Source organism: Pseudophryne corroboree (genome assembly GCF_028390025.1).
Source record: "Pseudophryne corroboree isolate aPseCor3 chromosome 3 unlocalized genomic scaffold, aPseCor3.hap2 SUPER_3_unloc_17, whole genome shotgun sequence".
Taxonomy (NCBI): Eukaryota; Metazoa; Chordata; class Amphibia; order Anura; family Myobatrachidae; genus Pseudophryne; species Pseudophryne corroboree.
The window spans coordinates 969774-983556 of NW_026967505.1; the positions used below are offsets into that span (position 1 = coordinate 969774).

A 13783-nucleotide genomic window follows, 5' to 3' on the forward strand; every position below is an offset into this window, starting at 1 on the left:
TTTCTGTAGAAAAATAATTTTGTTAGTTTTTTTATTTTCAGGGAGCACTGCTGGCAGCAGACTCCCTGCATCGTGGGACTGGGGGGAGAGAAGCAGAGCTAGCTTAGTGATTGGGCACTGCTTCTAAGGCTACTGGACACCATTAGCTCCAGAGGGAGTCGGAACACAGGTCTCGCCCTGGGGATCGTCCTGGAGCCGCGCCGCCGTCCTCCTCACAGATGCTGGAAGATGGAAGCCGGGCGAGTATGAGAAGATAGAAGACATCTCAGGTGGCAGAAGACTTCAGGTCTTCGTGAGGTACCGCTGCGCGCCATTGCTCCCAGACACAACACACAGAGGCTGCACTGATGGGTGCAGGGGGGGGGGGGGGGGGCGCGCCCTGGGCATCAAGAATCCTCAAAGTTTGATGCACAAAGAGTATGATTAGGCTGCGGAGGCAGTAAATCACAGATCCCCCGCCATTTTATTACAATTGCACTGGGACCGAAGCCCGCCGTCGGGTGGGCGGAGCTTGATCCTCAGCACTAACCAGCGCCATTTTCTCCACAGAAGCTGCATGAGAACGCTGGCTCCCCAGTCTCTCCCCTGCTGGGGGGCACATTGGTAACGCAGTGAGTGGGAATTGGATGGAGATATATATATATATATATATATATATATATATACGCTATCTGGTCATTTATTTTTTCCGGTGTTATTTAGGAGCTGGGTGTGTGCTGGCATACTCTCTCTCTGTCTCTCCTAAGGGCCTGGTTGGGGTTTTGTCCCCTTGTAGGTTGATCCCTGTGTGTGGGGTGTCGGTACGTGCGTGTCGACATGTCTGAGGCGGAACGCTTCTCCAAGGAGGAGGTGGAGCAAATGAGTGGTGTGTCCCCGTCGGTGGTGCCGACTCAGGAATGGATGGACATGTGGCATATGTTGAATGCAAGTGTGGCATCTTTACATAAGAGGTTTGATAAGGCTGAATCCAGGGAGGCATCAGGAGGTCAATCCTCGGATTGGACCGACTCACAGGGCCCGTCGGGGTCGCAAAAACGTCCCTTAGCACAAATTGTGGACACTACTACCGACACTGACTTTGATTCCAGTGTCGACTATGATGAAGTAAAATTGCAACCTAAGGTGACAAAAACATTCAGTGTATGATTGTGGCAATAAGGGATGTGTTGCATATTGAGGATGAACCCTCGGTCCCCGACACAAGGGTACACATGTTTAAGGGTAAGAAACAGATTATTTATTTTCCCACATCTCATGAACTAAATGAGTTCTTTGAAAAGGCTTGGGAGACTCCGGAGAAGAGACCGCAGATCCCAAAAATTATTTATATGGCATACCCCTTCCCTAAACAGGACAGGGGGCGTTGGGAATCACCTCCCACTGTGGACAAGGCCTTAACGCGCCTGTCCAAGAAAGTGGCGCTACCGTCGCCAGACACAGCGGCCCTCAAGGATCCTGCAGATCGCAGGCAGGAGACTACTTTAAAGTCTATTTATTCGCATACTGGAGCTGTGCTAAGACCGACTATTGCGTCGGCATGGGTATGTAGCGCAATTTTAGCATGGACAGATGATCTGACGGCTGAATTTGATACCATGGATAGAGATACTGTATTGTTAATTCTAGCCCATATTAAAGACGCAGTCTTATTTATGAGAGATGCTCAAAGGGACATTGGATTGCTAGCTTCTAGGGCCAATGCCATGTCTATCTCAGCGAGACGATCCTTATGGACTCGCCAATGGACGGGTGATGCGGATTCCAAAAAACATATGGAAGTCCTACCCTATAAGGGAGACGTATTGTTTGGGGATGGGCTGACGGACCTGGTTTCCACAGCTACCGCAGGTAAATCAAATTTTCTCTAACGTCCTAGTGGATGCTGGGGACTCCGTAAAGACCATGGGGAACAGATGGGCTCCGCAGGAGACTGGGCACTCTAAGAAAGAATTAGTACTACTGGTGTGCACTGGCTCCTCCCTCTATGCCCCTCCTCCAGACCTCAGTTAGAATCTGTGCCCGGCCAGAGCTGGGTGCTTTTAGTGGGCTCTCCTGAGCTTGCTAATAAGAAAGTATTTTAGTTAGGTTTTTTATTTTCAGAGAGCTTCTGCTGACAACAGACTCTCTGCTACGAGGGACTGAGGGAAGAGAAGCAAACCTACTCACTGAAGCTAGGTTGCGCTTCTTAGGCTACTGGACACCATTAGCTCCAGAGGGATCGAACACAGGTACGTTGGTCGTACGTTCCCGGAGCCGCGCCGCCGTCCCCCTCGCAAAGCCAGAAGTCAGAAGCCGGCAGAAGCAAGAAGACATCGAAATCGGTGGCAGAAGACTCCTGTCTTCACATGAGGTAGCGCCCACACTACCCACACACTCTGGTCACTGTAGGGTGCAGGGCGCAGGGGGGGGGGGGCCCTGGGCAGCAATTAGGATACCTCTTGGCAAAAAGACACATATATACAGCCGGGCACTGTATATATGTACGAGCCCCCGCCATTTTATTTACACAGACCCGGGACAGAAGCCCGCCGCTGAGGGGCGGGGCCTTCTTCCTCACCACTCACCAGCGCCATTTTCTCTCCACAGCTCCGCTGAGAGGAAGCTCCCCAGGCTCTCCCCTGCAGTATCCAGGTAGAAAAAGGGTAAAAAGAGAGGGGGGGGGCACATAAATTTAGGCGCAAATTGTCATAAACAGCAGCTACTGGGTAAACACTAAATTACTGTGTAATCACTGGGTTATATAGCGCTGGGGTGTGTGCTGGCATACTCTCTCTCTGTGTCCCCAAAAGGCCTTTGTGGGGGTCCTGTCCTAAAGTGAGCATTCCCTGGGTGTGTGCAGTGTGTCGGTACGTTTGTGTCGACATGTTTGACGAGGAAGGATACGTGGAGGCAGAACAAGTGCAGATGAATGTGGGGTCGCCGCCGACGGCGCCGACACCTGATTGGATGGATATGTGGAAGGTGTTAAATGATAACGTAAGCTCCTTGCATAAGAGGTTGTATAAAGCTGAAGCCTTGGGACAGTCAGGGTCTCAACCCATGTCTGATCCTACAGCTCAGAGGCCGTCAGGGTCTCAAAAGCGCCCGCTATCCCAGATTGTTGACACAGATATCGACACGGATTCTGACTCCAGTGTCGATGACGATGATGCTAAGTTGCAGCCTAAATTGACTGAAGCCATCCGCTACATGATTATAGCAATGAAGGATGTATTGCACATATCAGAGGAAAACCCTGTCCCTGACAAGAGGGTTTATATGTATGGGGAGAAGAAGCAAGAAGTGACTTTTCCCCCTTCACATGAATTAAATGAATTGTGTGAAAAAGCGTGGTATTCCCCTGATAGGAAAGTAGTAATTTCCAAAAGATTGCTTATGGCTTACCCTTTCCCGCCAACCGACAGGTTACGCTGGGAATCCTCCCCTAGGGTAGATAAGGCGTTGACACGCTTATCTAAGAAGGTGGCCCTGCCGTCACAGGATACGGCCGCCCTAAAGGATCCTGCGGATAGGAAGCAGGAAGGTATCCTGAAGTCTGTTTATACACATTCTGGTACTCTACTGAGGCCAGCAACAGCTTCGGCCTGGATGTGTAGTGCGGTAGCAGCATGGACAGATACTCTGTCTGAGGGGATAGATACCCTGGACAGGGAGACTATTTTACTGACCCTGGGACATATCAAAGACACTGTCTTATATATGAGGGATGCCCAGAGGGATATTTGCCTACTGGGCTCTAGAGTAAACGCAATGTCGATTTCTGCCAGAAGGGTCCTGTGGACTCGGCAGTGGACTGGTGATGCCGACTCTAAAAAACACATGGAGGTTTTACCTTACAAGGGTGAGGAATTGTTTGGGGACGGTCTCTCGGACCTGGTTTCCACAGCAACGGCTGGGAAGTCAAATTTTTTGCCATATGTTCTCTCACAGCCAAAGCACCGTATTACCAAATGCAGTTCTTTCATTCAAAAAAAGCCTCCACTAAATCCACCGCGTGACGCTGGGGCTCCAAAGGCGGAGTCAGGAGCGGTGGGGGCACGTCTCCGAAATTTCAGCCACCAGTGGGTTCGCTCACGGGTGGATCCTTGGGCTATACAAATTGTGTCTCAGGGATACAAGCTGGAATTCGAAGTGACGCCCCCTCACCGTTACCTAAAATCGTCCCTGCCGGCTTCTCCCATGGAAAGGGAGGTAGTGTTGGCGGCAATTCACAAGTTATATCTCCAGCAGGTGGTGGTGAAGGTTCCCCTTCTTCAACAGGGATGGGGCTACTATTCCACAATGTTTGTGGTGCCGAAACCGGACGGTTCGGTCAGACCCATTTTGAATTTAAAATCCCTGAACATTTATCTGAAGAAATTCAAGTTCAAAATGGAATCGCACAGAGCGGTCATTGCAAGCCTGGAAGAGGGGGATTTTATGGTGTCGCTGGACATCATGGATGCTTACTTGCATGTCCCCATTTATCCACCTCATCAGGAGTACCTCAGGTTTGTGGTACAGGACTGTCATTACCAATTCCAGACGTTGTCGTTTGGCCTGTCCACGGCACCGAGAATATTTCCCAAGGTAATGGCGGAGATGATGGTACTCCTTCGAAAGCAAGGAGTTACAATTATTCCATACTTGGACAATCTCCTCATAAAGGCGAGGTCCAGGGAGCAGTTGCTGATCGGCCTAGCACACTCTCAGGAAGTGTTGCAACAACACCGGTGGATCCTGAATATTCCAAAGTCGCAGCTGATCCCTACGACGCGTCTGCCCTTTATGGGCATGATTCTGGACACAGGCCAGAAGAAGGTGTTTCTCCCGGCGGAGAAGGCTCAGGAGCTCGTGACTCTGGTCAGAGACCTCCTAAAACCGAAACAGGTATCGGTGCATCACTGCACGCGACTCCTGGGAAAGATGGTGGCGTCATACGAAGCCATTCCCTTCGGCAGGTTCCATGCGAGGATCTTTCAGTGGGATCTGTTGGACAAGTGGTCCGGATCGCATCTTCAGATGCATCGGCTGATCACCCTGTCCCCCAGGGCTAGGGTGTCTCTTCTGTGGTGGCTGCAAAGTGCTCACCTCCTCGAAGGCCGCAGGTTCGGCACACAGGACTGGGTCCTGGTGACCACGGATGCAAGCCTCCGAGGATGGGGGGCAGTCACTCAGGGAAGAAACTTCCAAGGGCTGTGGTCAAGTCGGGAGTCTTGTCTGCACATCAATATCCTGGAACTAAGGGCCAAATACAACGCCCTGAGTCAAGCGGAGCCTCTGCTTTGAAACCAACCAGTGCTGATTCAGTCAGACAACATCACCGCAGTGGCCCATGTAAACCGCCAGGGCGGCACAAGAAGCAGGGTGCAATGGCGGAAGCCACCAGGATTCTTCGTTAGGCGGAGAATCACGTGCAAGCACTGTCAGCAGTGTTCATTCCGGGAGTGGACAACTGGGAAGCAGACTTCCTCAGCAGGCACGACCTCCACCCGGGAGAGTGGGGACTTCATCAAGAAGTCTTCACGCAGATTGTAAATCGATGGGAACTGCCACAGGTGGATATGATGGCGTCCCGCCTCAACAAAAAGCTAAAAAGGTATTGCGCCAGGTCAAGGGACCCTCAGGTGATAGCTGTGGACGCACTAGTAACACCGTGGGTGTTCCAGTCGGTCTATGCATTTCCTCCTCTTCCTCTCATACCAAAGGTGCTGAGAATTGTAAGAAAGAGGAGTGAGAACAATACTCATTGTTCCGGATTGACCAAGAAGGACTTGGTACCCGGAACTGCAAGAAATGCTCACAGAGGACCCATGGCCTCTGCCTCTCAGACAGGACCTGTTGCAACAGGGGCCCTGTCTGTTCCAAGACTTACCGCAGCTGCGTTTGACGGCATGGCGGTTGAACACCGGATCCTAGCAGAAAAAGGCATTCTGGAGAAGTTATTCCTACGCTGATAAAGGCTAGGAAGGACGTGACAGCAAAGCATTATCACTGTATATGGCGAAAATATGTTACTTGGTGTGAGGCCAGGAAGGCCCCTACAGAGGAATTCCAGCTCGGACGGTTCCTGCACTTCCTACAGTCAGGAGTGTCTTTGGGCCTAAAATTAGGGTCCATAAAGGTCCAGATTTTGGCCCTATCCATTATCTTTCAAAAAGAACTGGCTTCACTGCCTGAGGTTCAGACGTTTGTTAAGGGAGTGCTGCATATTTAGCCCCCTTTTGTGCCACCAGTGGCACCTTGGGATCTTAACGTGGTGTTGGGTTTCCTGAAATCCCACTGGTTTGAGCCACTTAAAACCGTGGAGCTAAAGTATCTCATGTGGAAAGTGGTCATGCTGTTGGCCTTAGCTTCGGCTAGGCGTGTGTCAGAATTGGCGGCTTTGTCATGTAAAAGCCCCTATCTGGTTTTCCATATGGACAGGGCAGAATTGCGGACGAGTCCGCAATTTCAGCCAAAGGTGGTGTCATCTTTTCATTTGAACCAACCTATTGTGGTGCCTGCGGCTACTCGTGACTTGGAGGATTCCAAGTTACTTGACGTAGTCCGGGCTTTGAAGATTTATGTAACCAGAACGGCTGGAGTCAGGAAGACTGACTCGCTGTTTATCCTGTATGCATCCAACAAGCTGGGTGCTCCTGCTTCAAAGCAAACTATTGCTCGCTGGATCTGTAACACGATTCAGCAGGCTCATTCTGCGGCTGGATTGCCGCATCCAAAATCAGTGAAAGCCCATTCCACAAGGAAGGTGGGCTCTTCTTGGGCGGCTGCCCGAGGGGTCTCGGCATTACAGCTTTGCCGAGCTGCTACTTGGTCGGGTTCAAACACATTTGCACAATTCTACAAGTTTGATACCCTGGCTGAGGAGGACCTTGTGTTTGCCCAGTCGGTGCTGCAGAGTCATCCGCACTCTCCCGCCCGTTTGGGAGCTTTGGTATAATCCCCATGGTCCTTACGGAGTCCCCAGCATCCAATAGGACGTTAGAGAAAATAAGATTTTACTCACCGGTAAATCTATTTCTCGTAGTCCGTAGTGGATGCTGGGCGCCCGTCCCGAGTGCGGACTTTCTGCAATACGTGTATATAGTTATTGCTTACTAAAGGGTTATGTTATGTGGCATCCGTTGAGTGATGCTCGTTTGTTGTTCATGCTGTTAACTGGGTATGTTACCACAAGTTATACAGTGTGATTGGTGTGGCTGGTATGAGTCTTAACCTGGATTCCAGTACTGTCAGCTCTTCCCGGCACAGTTTCCTTAACTGAGGTCTGGAGGAGGGGCATAGAGGGAGGAGCCAGTGCACACCAGGTAGTACTAAATCTTTCTTTAGAGTGCCCAGTCTCCTGCGGAGCCCGTCTATTCCCAATGGTCGACCGGTGCCCAGGAACAAAAGTCCTCCCCGGCCACTGCAAAACCCTCAGCATGACGCTGGGGCTCCCCTGAGGGAGTCTGCACAAGTGGGGGCACGTCTTCGACTTTTCAGCCAGGCCTGGGTCATCTCAGACCTGAATCCTTGGGTGCTGATAATAGTTTCCCAGGGTTACAAACTGGAATTCGAAGAGGTGCCCCCGCGCCGATTTTTTAAGTCGCATTACCAGCTTCTACACCAGAATGGAATGTAGTGTTAGCTGCAATTCAAACGCTGGGTCTACAGCAAGTAATTATCAGGGTTCCCTTGAACCAGCAGGGAAGAGGCTACTACTCGACCCTCTTTGTGGTCCCGAAACCGGACGGTTCGGTCAGACCTATTTTGATATACAAAAAAAGCAATTGAGGCTGCGCTAGATTATTACATAAAACAACAACAATATCTGATAATTCAATGTTTAGTTAAAAATAAATGTATGTAATATGGGAATATAAACCATCAATGGTAGTTCCAAATAATGACATTAAAAAGTACACATGGTAGAATAAATAAAACCAGGGTTACCCATAGGCCAGGAATATAGGTGGTATTGAATTAGGAAAGTCCGTTCCAGATTTGTTCCACCAATAGTTAATATGTCCAGCAACTACAGATTTAGGAGGTGTATATATCCAAAATTGTGGCTTTTACCGCTAGAGGATATGTTGCTCCAAGGTGGTAAATGGTGAGCTCCTCATGCAGTGCGGTGGACAAAGTTCAACAGTTCAGCCAAATAACAGACACCTTCCGGTATGGATCTTTTGCTGGAATGTAGTAGGGAATGGTCCGGACTTTTTAGCAAGGATGCTGGGCGCTCGTCCCAGTGCGGAAACTCTGCAAGACTTGTATATAGTTGTTGCTTCCGTAAGGGTTATGTTACAGTTGGAGTCGGTTTTGGACCGTCACTGTTGTTGTTCATACGGTTAACTGGTTATGTATGATCCAGGTTACATGGTATGATTGGTGTGGGCTGGTATGAATCTTGCCCTTGGATTTTTAAATCCTGCCTTGTAGTGTCCATCCCCTCTGGGCACAGTTCTCTAACTGAGGTCTGGAGGAGGGGCATAAATGGAGGAGCCAGTGCACACCCATAGGAAAAGTTATTTTTAGGTGCCCATGTCTCCTGCGGAGCCCGTCTATACCCCATGGTCCTTACGGAGTGCCCAGCATCCTCTACGGACTAGGACAAATAGATTTACCGGTAGGTTTAAAATCTTATTTAAATGAGTTCCTCCTAACACTGCACTGCAGACATTTGTGAGCAAAATAAAAAACCTATGGAGAATTATCACCAATAACTTTTTGCGGCTAATTGGTTAGGGAGTTTTTGCGATGAACTGAATCCCCCCCCATAAAATGTTTATACATACAGTATGATGTTACATTGAGATTACCGCTGGAGGAAACTCTGCCACAATATTATTAAATGTGTAATTTATCCCATCCTCGTATGGGTGTAATATATTAATATATTCTTACTGAACAGGATTACCAGCACTGAATCAATTATCCCCCAATATAATATACATGCCGATGTTTAACAACAGATACAATTGTCTTTTGATTACTTTATTCACCTTTATACATTTACCTTTGTGTTTTATATATCACTGATTTATCTTACATACTTTACTGTACTTAATAAAGGTTATATATTATTTATTAGTGCGCAAACAGGACAGCACTTTCTCTTCTTTGCTGTTTTATTATTGCAAAGCCCATGTCACCTCCAGTAATCCCACGTGAGCGTCCATGTCACCTTTAGTAATCCCACATGAGCGTCCGTGTCACCTCTAGTAATCCCACATGTGCGTCCGTGTCACCTCTAGTAATCCCACATGAGCGTCCGTGTCACCTCTAGTAATCCCACATGAGTGCCCATGTCACCTCTAGTAATCCCACATGAGCGCCCATGTCACCTCTAGTAATCCCACATGAGCGTCCATGTCACCTCTAGTAATCCCACATGAGCGTCTATGTCACCTCTAGTAATCCACATGAGCGTCCATGTCACCTCTACTAATCCCACATGAGCGTCCATGTCACCTCTAGTAATCCCACATGAGCGTCCATGTCACCTCTACTAATCCCACATGAGTGTCCATGTCACCTCTAGTAATCCCACATGAATGTCCATGTCACCTCTAGTAATCCCACGTTAGCGTCCATGTCAACTCTAGTAACCCCACATGAGCGTCCATGTCACCTCTAGTAACCCCACATGAGCGTCCATGTCACCTCTAGTGATCCCACATGAGCGTCCGTGTCACCTCTAGTGATCCCACATGAGCGTCCGTGTCACCTCTAGTGATCCCACATGAACGTCCGTGTCACCTCTAGTGATCCCACGTGAGCGTCCGTGTCACCTCTAGTAATCCCACGTGAGCGTCCATGTCTCCTCTAGTAATCCCACGTGAGCGTCCACGTCTCCTCTAGTAATCCCACGTGAGCATCCACGTCACCTCTAGTGATCCCACGTGAGCGTCCGTGTCACCTCTAGTAATCCCACGTGAGCGTCCTTGTCTCCTCTAGTAATCCCACGTGAGCGTCCTTGTCTCCTCTAGTAATCCCACGTGAGCGTCCCTGTTTCCTCTAGTAATCCCACGTGAGCGTCCCTGTCTCCTCTAGTAATCCCACGTGAGCGTCCGTGTCACCTCTAGTAATCCCACGTGAGCACCCGTGTCACCTCTAGTAATCCCACGTGAGCGCCCGTGTCACCTCTAGTAATCCCACGTGAGCGCCCGTGTCACCTCTAGTAATCCCACGTGAGCGCCCGTGTCACCTCTAGTAATTCCACGGGAGCGTCCACGTCACCTCTAGTAATTCCACGTGAGCGTCCGTGTCACCTCTAGTGATCCCACGTGAGCGTCCGTGTCACCTCTAGTAATCCCACGTGAGCGTCCTTGTCACCTCTAGTAATCCCACGTGAGCATCCCTGTCACCTCTAGTAATCCCACGTGAGCGTCCCTGTCTCCTCTAGTAATCCCACGTGAGCGTCCCTGTCTCCTCTAGTAATCCCACGTGAGCGTCCGTGTCACCTCTAGTAATCCCACGTGAGCGCCCGTGTAACCTCTAGTAATTCCACGTGAGCGTCCGTGTAACCTCTAGTAATTCCACGTGAGCGTCCGTGTAACCTCTAGTAATTCCACGTGAGCGTCCACGTCACCTCTAGTAATTCCACGTGAGCGTCCACGTCACCTCTAGTGATCCCACAGGAGCGTCCACGTCCCCTCTAGTAATCCCACATGAGCATTCAGTGTTGATCAAGCTCCAGTCTAAGCATCCTAGCCGTTTTTTGTTTTTTAATAAACATAAAAGCAATGATTACAGGTAAAAATGTCTGTTATAGAATTATATATTGTATCCTGTAACACCCTGAGTCTTGTCTACTCATTTTATATATTAATGTATTTTATTTCCAGGAGATGGACACACAAGCAGGAATATCTCAGAAGGACATCTAATGTTATCCCTGGATTCTGAAATAACGGATAATGACCGTAGACTGGATTCTCCAGGAGCTAACCCCATTACCCCAATTATTCATCCAGCTCTATCAGATGATCCCTCTGATTCTGGGAAATGTTCTCCTGATCACTCTGATATTGGTGCATCTGTTACAGCTCTGAGAGTAGATTCAGTGTTCCCCTGTTCTGTAGATGCCAAATGTTTTACACAGAACACAAACCTTATTACTCATCAGCCAGCTAAGGCAGGTGAGAGGCCATTTCCATGTTCTGAGTGTGGGAAATGTTTTACATATAAATCATATCTTGTTAGACATGAGAGAAGTCACACAGGTGAGAAGCCGTATTCCTGTTCTGAGTGTGGGAAATGTTTTGCATATAAATCAGCTTTTGTTACACATCAGAGAAGTCACACAGGTGAGAAGCCGTATTCCTGTTCTGAGTGTGGGAAATGTTTTGCACACAAATCACATTTAGTTATACATCAGAGAAATCACACAGGTGAGATGCCATTTTCCTGTTCTGAGTGTGGGAAATGTTTTGCATGCAAATCATATTTTGTTATACATCAGAGAAGTCACACAGGTGAGAAGCCGTATTCCTGTTCTGAGTGTGGGAAATGTTTTGCACACAAATCATGTTTAGTTATACATCAGAGAAGTCACACAGGTGAGAAGCCGTATTCCTGTTCTGAGTGTGGGAAATGTTTTGCACACAAATCACATTTAGTTATACATCAGAGAAATCACACAGGTGAGATGCCATTTTCCTGTTCTGAGTGTGGGAAATGTTTTGCATGCAAATCATATTTTGTTATACATCAGAGAAATCACACAGGTGAGATGCCATTTTCCTGTTCTGAGTGTGGGAAATGTTTTGCACGCAAATCATATTTTGTTATACATCAGAGAAGTCACACAGGTGAGAAGCCGTATTCCTGTTCTGAGTGTGGGAAATGTTTTGCACACAAATCACATTTAGTTATACATCAGAGAAGTCACACAGGTGAGAAGCCGTATTCCTGTTCTGAGTGTGGGAAATGTTTTGCACACCAATCACATTTAGTTATACATCAGAGAAATCACACAGGTGAGAAGCCATTTTCCTGTTCTGAGTGTGGGAAATGTTTTGCACGCAAATCATATTTTGTTATACATCAGAGAAGTCACACAGGTGAGATGCCATTTTCCTGTTCTGAGTGTGGGAAATGTTTTTCATCGACATCACATCTTGTTAGACATCAGAGGAGTCACACAGGTGAGAAGCCATTTTCCTGTTCTGAGTGTGGGAAATGTTTTGCACGGAAATCAGTTCTTGTTAAACATCAGCGATTTCACAGATGAGAAGCCATTTTCATGCTGTGAGAGAAATAAATCTGCTCTTGTTGAACATATTAGACATTACCCAAATACGGAACCATTTACATCTTCTGGAGTATAATTATCACTGCCGTCCAATGTTCCTCAAGGGTGAATCCGATCTCTTATGCTTTATAAAATATACATGCTACCACTGGGTGATATAATCAGACGTCATGGCCTGGTCTACCGCAGCTATGCAGATGACCTGCTTTTTGCACCATGTACTGAGAACCTAATACCAATCCTAAATGGTTGTCTAGCTGAGTGCCAGGGGTGGATGATGCCAGTTGGCTGTGATTCAGTCTTTGTGAAACATAATAGAAGCTCACCAGCAAAGGACAAGACTACAGCTTTACCAACCATCTGGATTTATGCTTTGGTGTTCAGAATTGCAAAATACTGAACATGTGCTGAATCTTTGTGTTGTCCTGGTATGTGGCTGACACAGACATCAGGTATCTGCCACATACAAATCCTCATTCTTCCATCTGTGGACCATAGCCAGAATCAAGCACTTGATTCCCTCAGAAGTTCATAGACTACTGCAATGCCATCTACCTGGGTCACCCAGCAAAAGAATTACAGAGCTTGCAGCTAGTACAGAATGCAGCAGCCAAACTGTTACCTAACCCGCCCGTTCCTGCCTCATAACACCCATTCTCTACTCCCTTCACCGGCTACCTGTAAGATGACAAATCTATTTCATAATTGGCTAACTGACCTTCCCAGCCCAACATTACATGGTCCAAGGTACTAGAAGCAGCTTCTGCCTCCTTACTGCCCTGCTTGCTTGCTTGCTTCTACAGATGGACTGTTACCAGCAGTACCAAGAATCTCCTGTCATTCATTTATGGGTTGAACGTTTAGCTTTGACCATGGAACTCACTGCCTTGCACAGTCCAAGAGGCCTCCACTCTAGAGACCTTCTCAAGCAGACTGATGACTGTTACTCACGCTTTTCATTAATGTTCCTCTATTTACTTCCTAAATAATACATCCCAAATGCTTAGGTCTTTTTTCTGTTGTTTATTTTGTATCTTGTGCTTTGTGTAAATGTGAATGTCTAATACCAGTTTGCACAATCTGTATTGCTGCACGACAATATGGCGGCCATTGGAACGTGTTTTCACTTCTAGTTTGCCTAACTTGTTGCAGACACTCATCTTGATCAGGAGTGCTGAGTGTTTTCTGATACAAGATCCTATCCATATATACCCTGTACATTACCATGTGCATTAGAGTCACCCGGGTTCCATCTGCTGTGGTTTGTTGTATGTTACATCTATATGGTGCGGATACTCCCCTGTATTTCATAATAAAAGCTTTTATTTGCATCTAATTATTACATTAAAGCTTTTTTCTCTAACGTCCTAAGTGGATGCTGGGGACTCCGTAAGGACCATGGGGATTAGCGGCTCCGCAGAAGACTGGGCACATCTAAAGAAAGCTTTAGGACTACCTGGTGTGCACTGGCTCCTCCCCCTATGACCCTCCTCCAAGCCTCAGTTAGATCTCTGTGCCCGAACGAGAAGGGTGCACACTAGGGGCTCTCCTGAGCTTCTTAGT

The 13783-nt window shown here is 47.9% G+C and overlaps 1 protein-coding gene across 1 annotated transcript in view; it reads left to right on the forward strand.

The window, feature by feature from the left end:
- The window catches only part of LOC134983540 (zinc finger protein 615-like), a 332472-nt gene extending 320177 nt beyond the window's left edge, over positions 1–12295 (forward strand). Inside the window, exon 8 of the mRNA XM_063949196.1 lies at positions 11106–12295. Within this exon, the coding sequence (XP_063805266.1) occupies positions 11106–12199 (1094 nt within the window). The 3' untranslated portion in view covers positions 12200–12295. The remainder of the gene's footprint in view (positions 1–11105) is intronic.
- The last annotated feature ends 1488 nt before the right edge of the window (positions 12296–13783 follow it).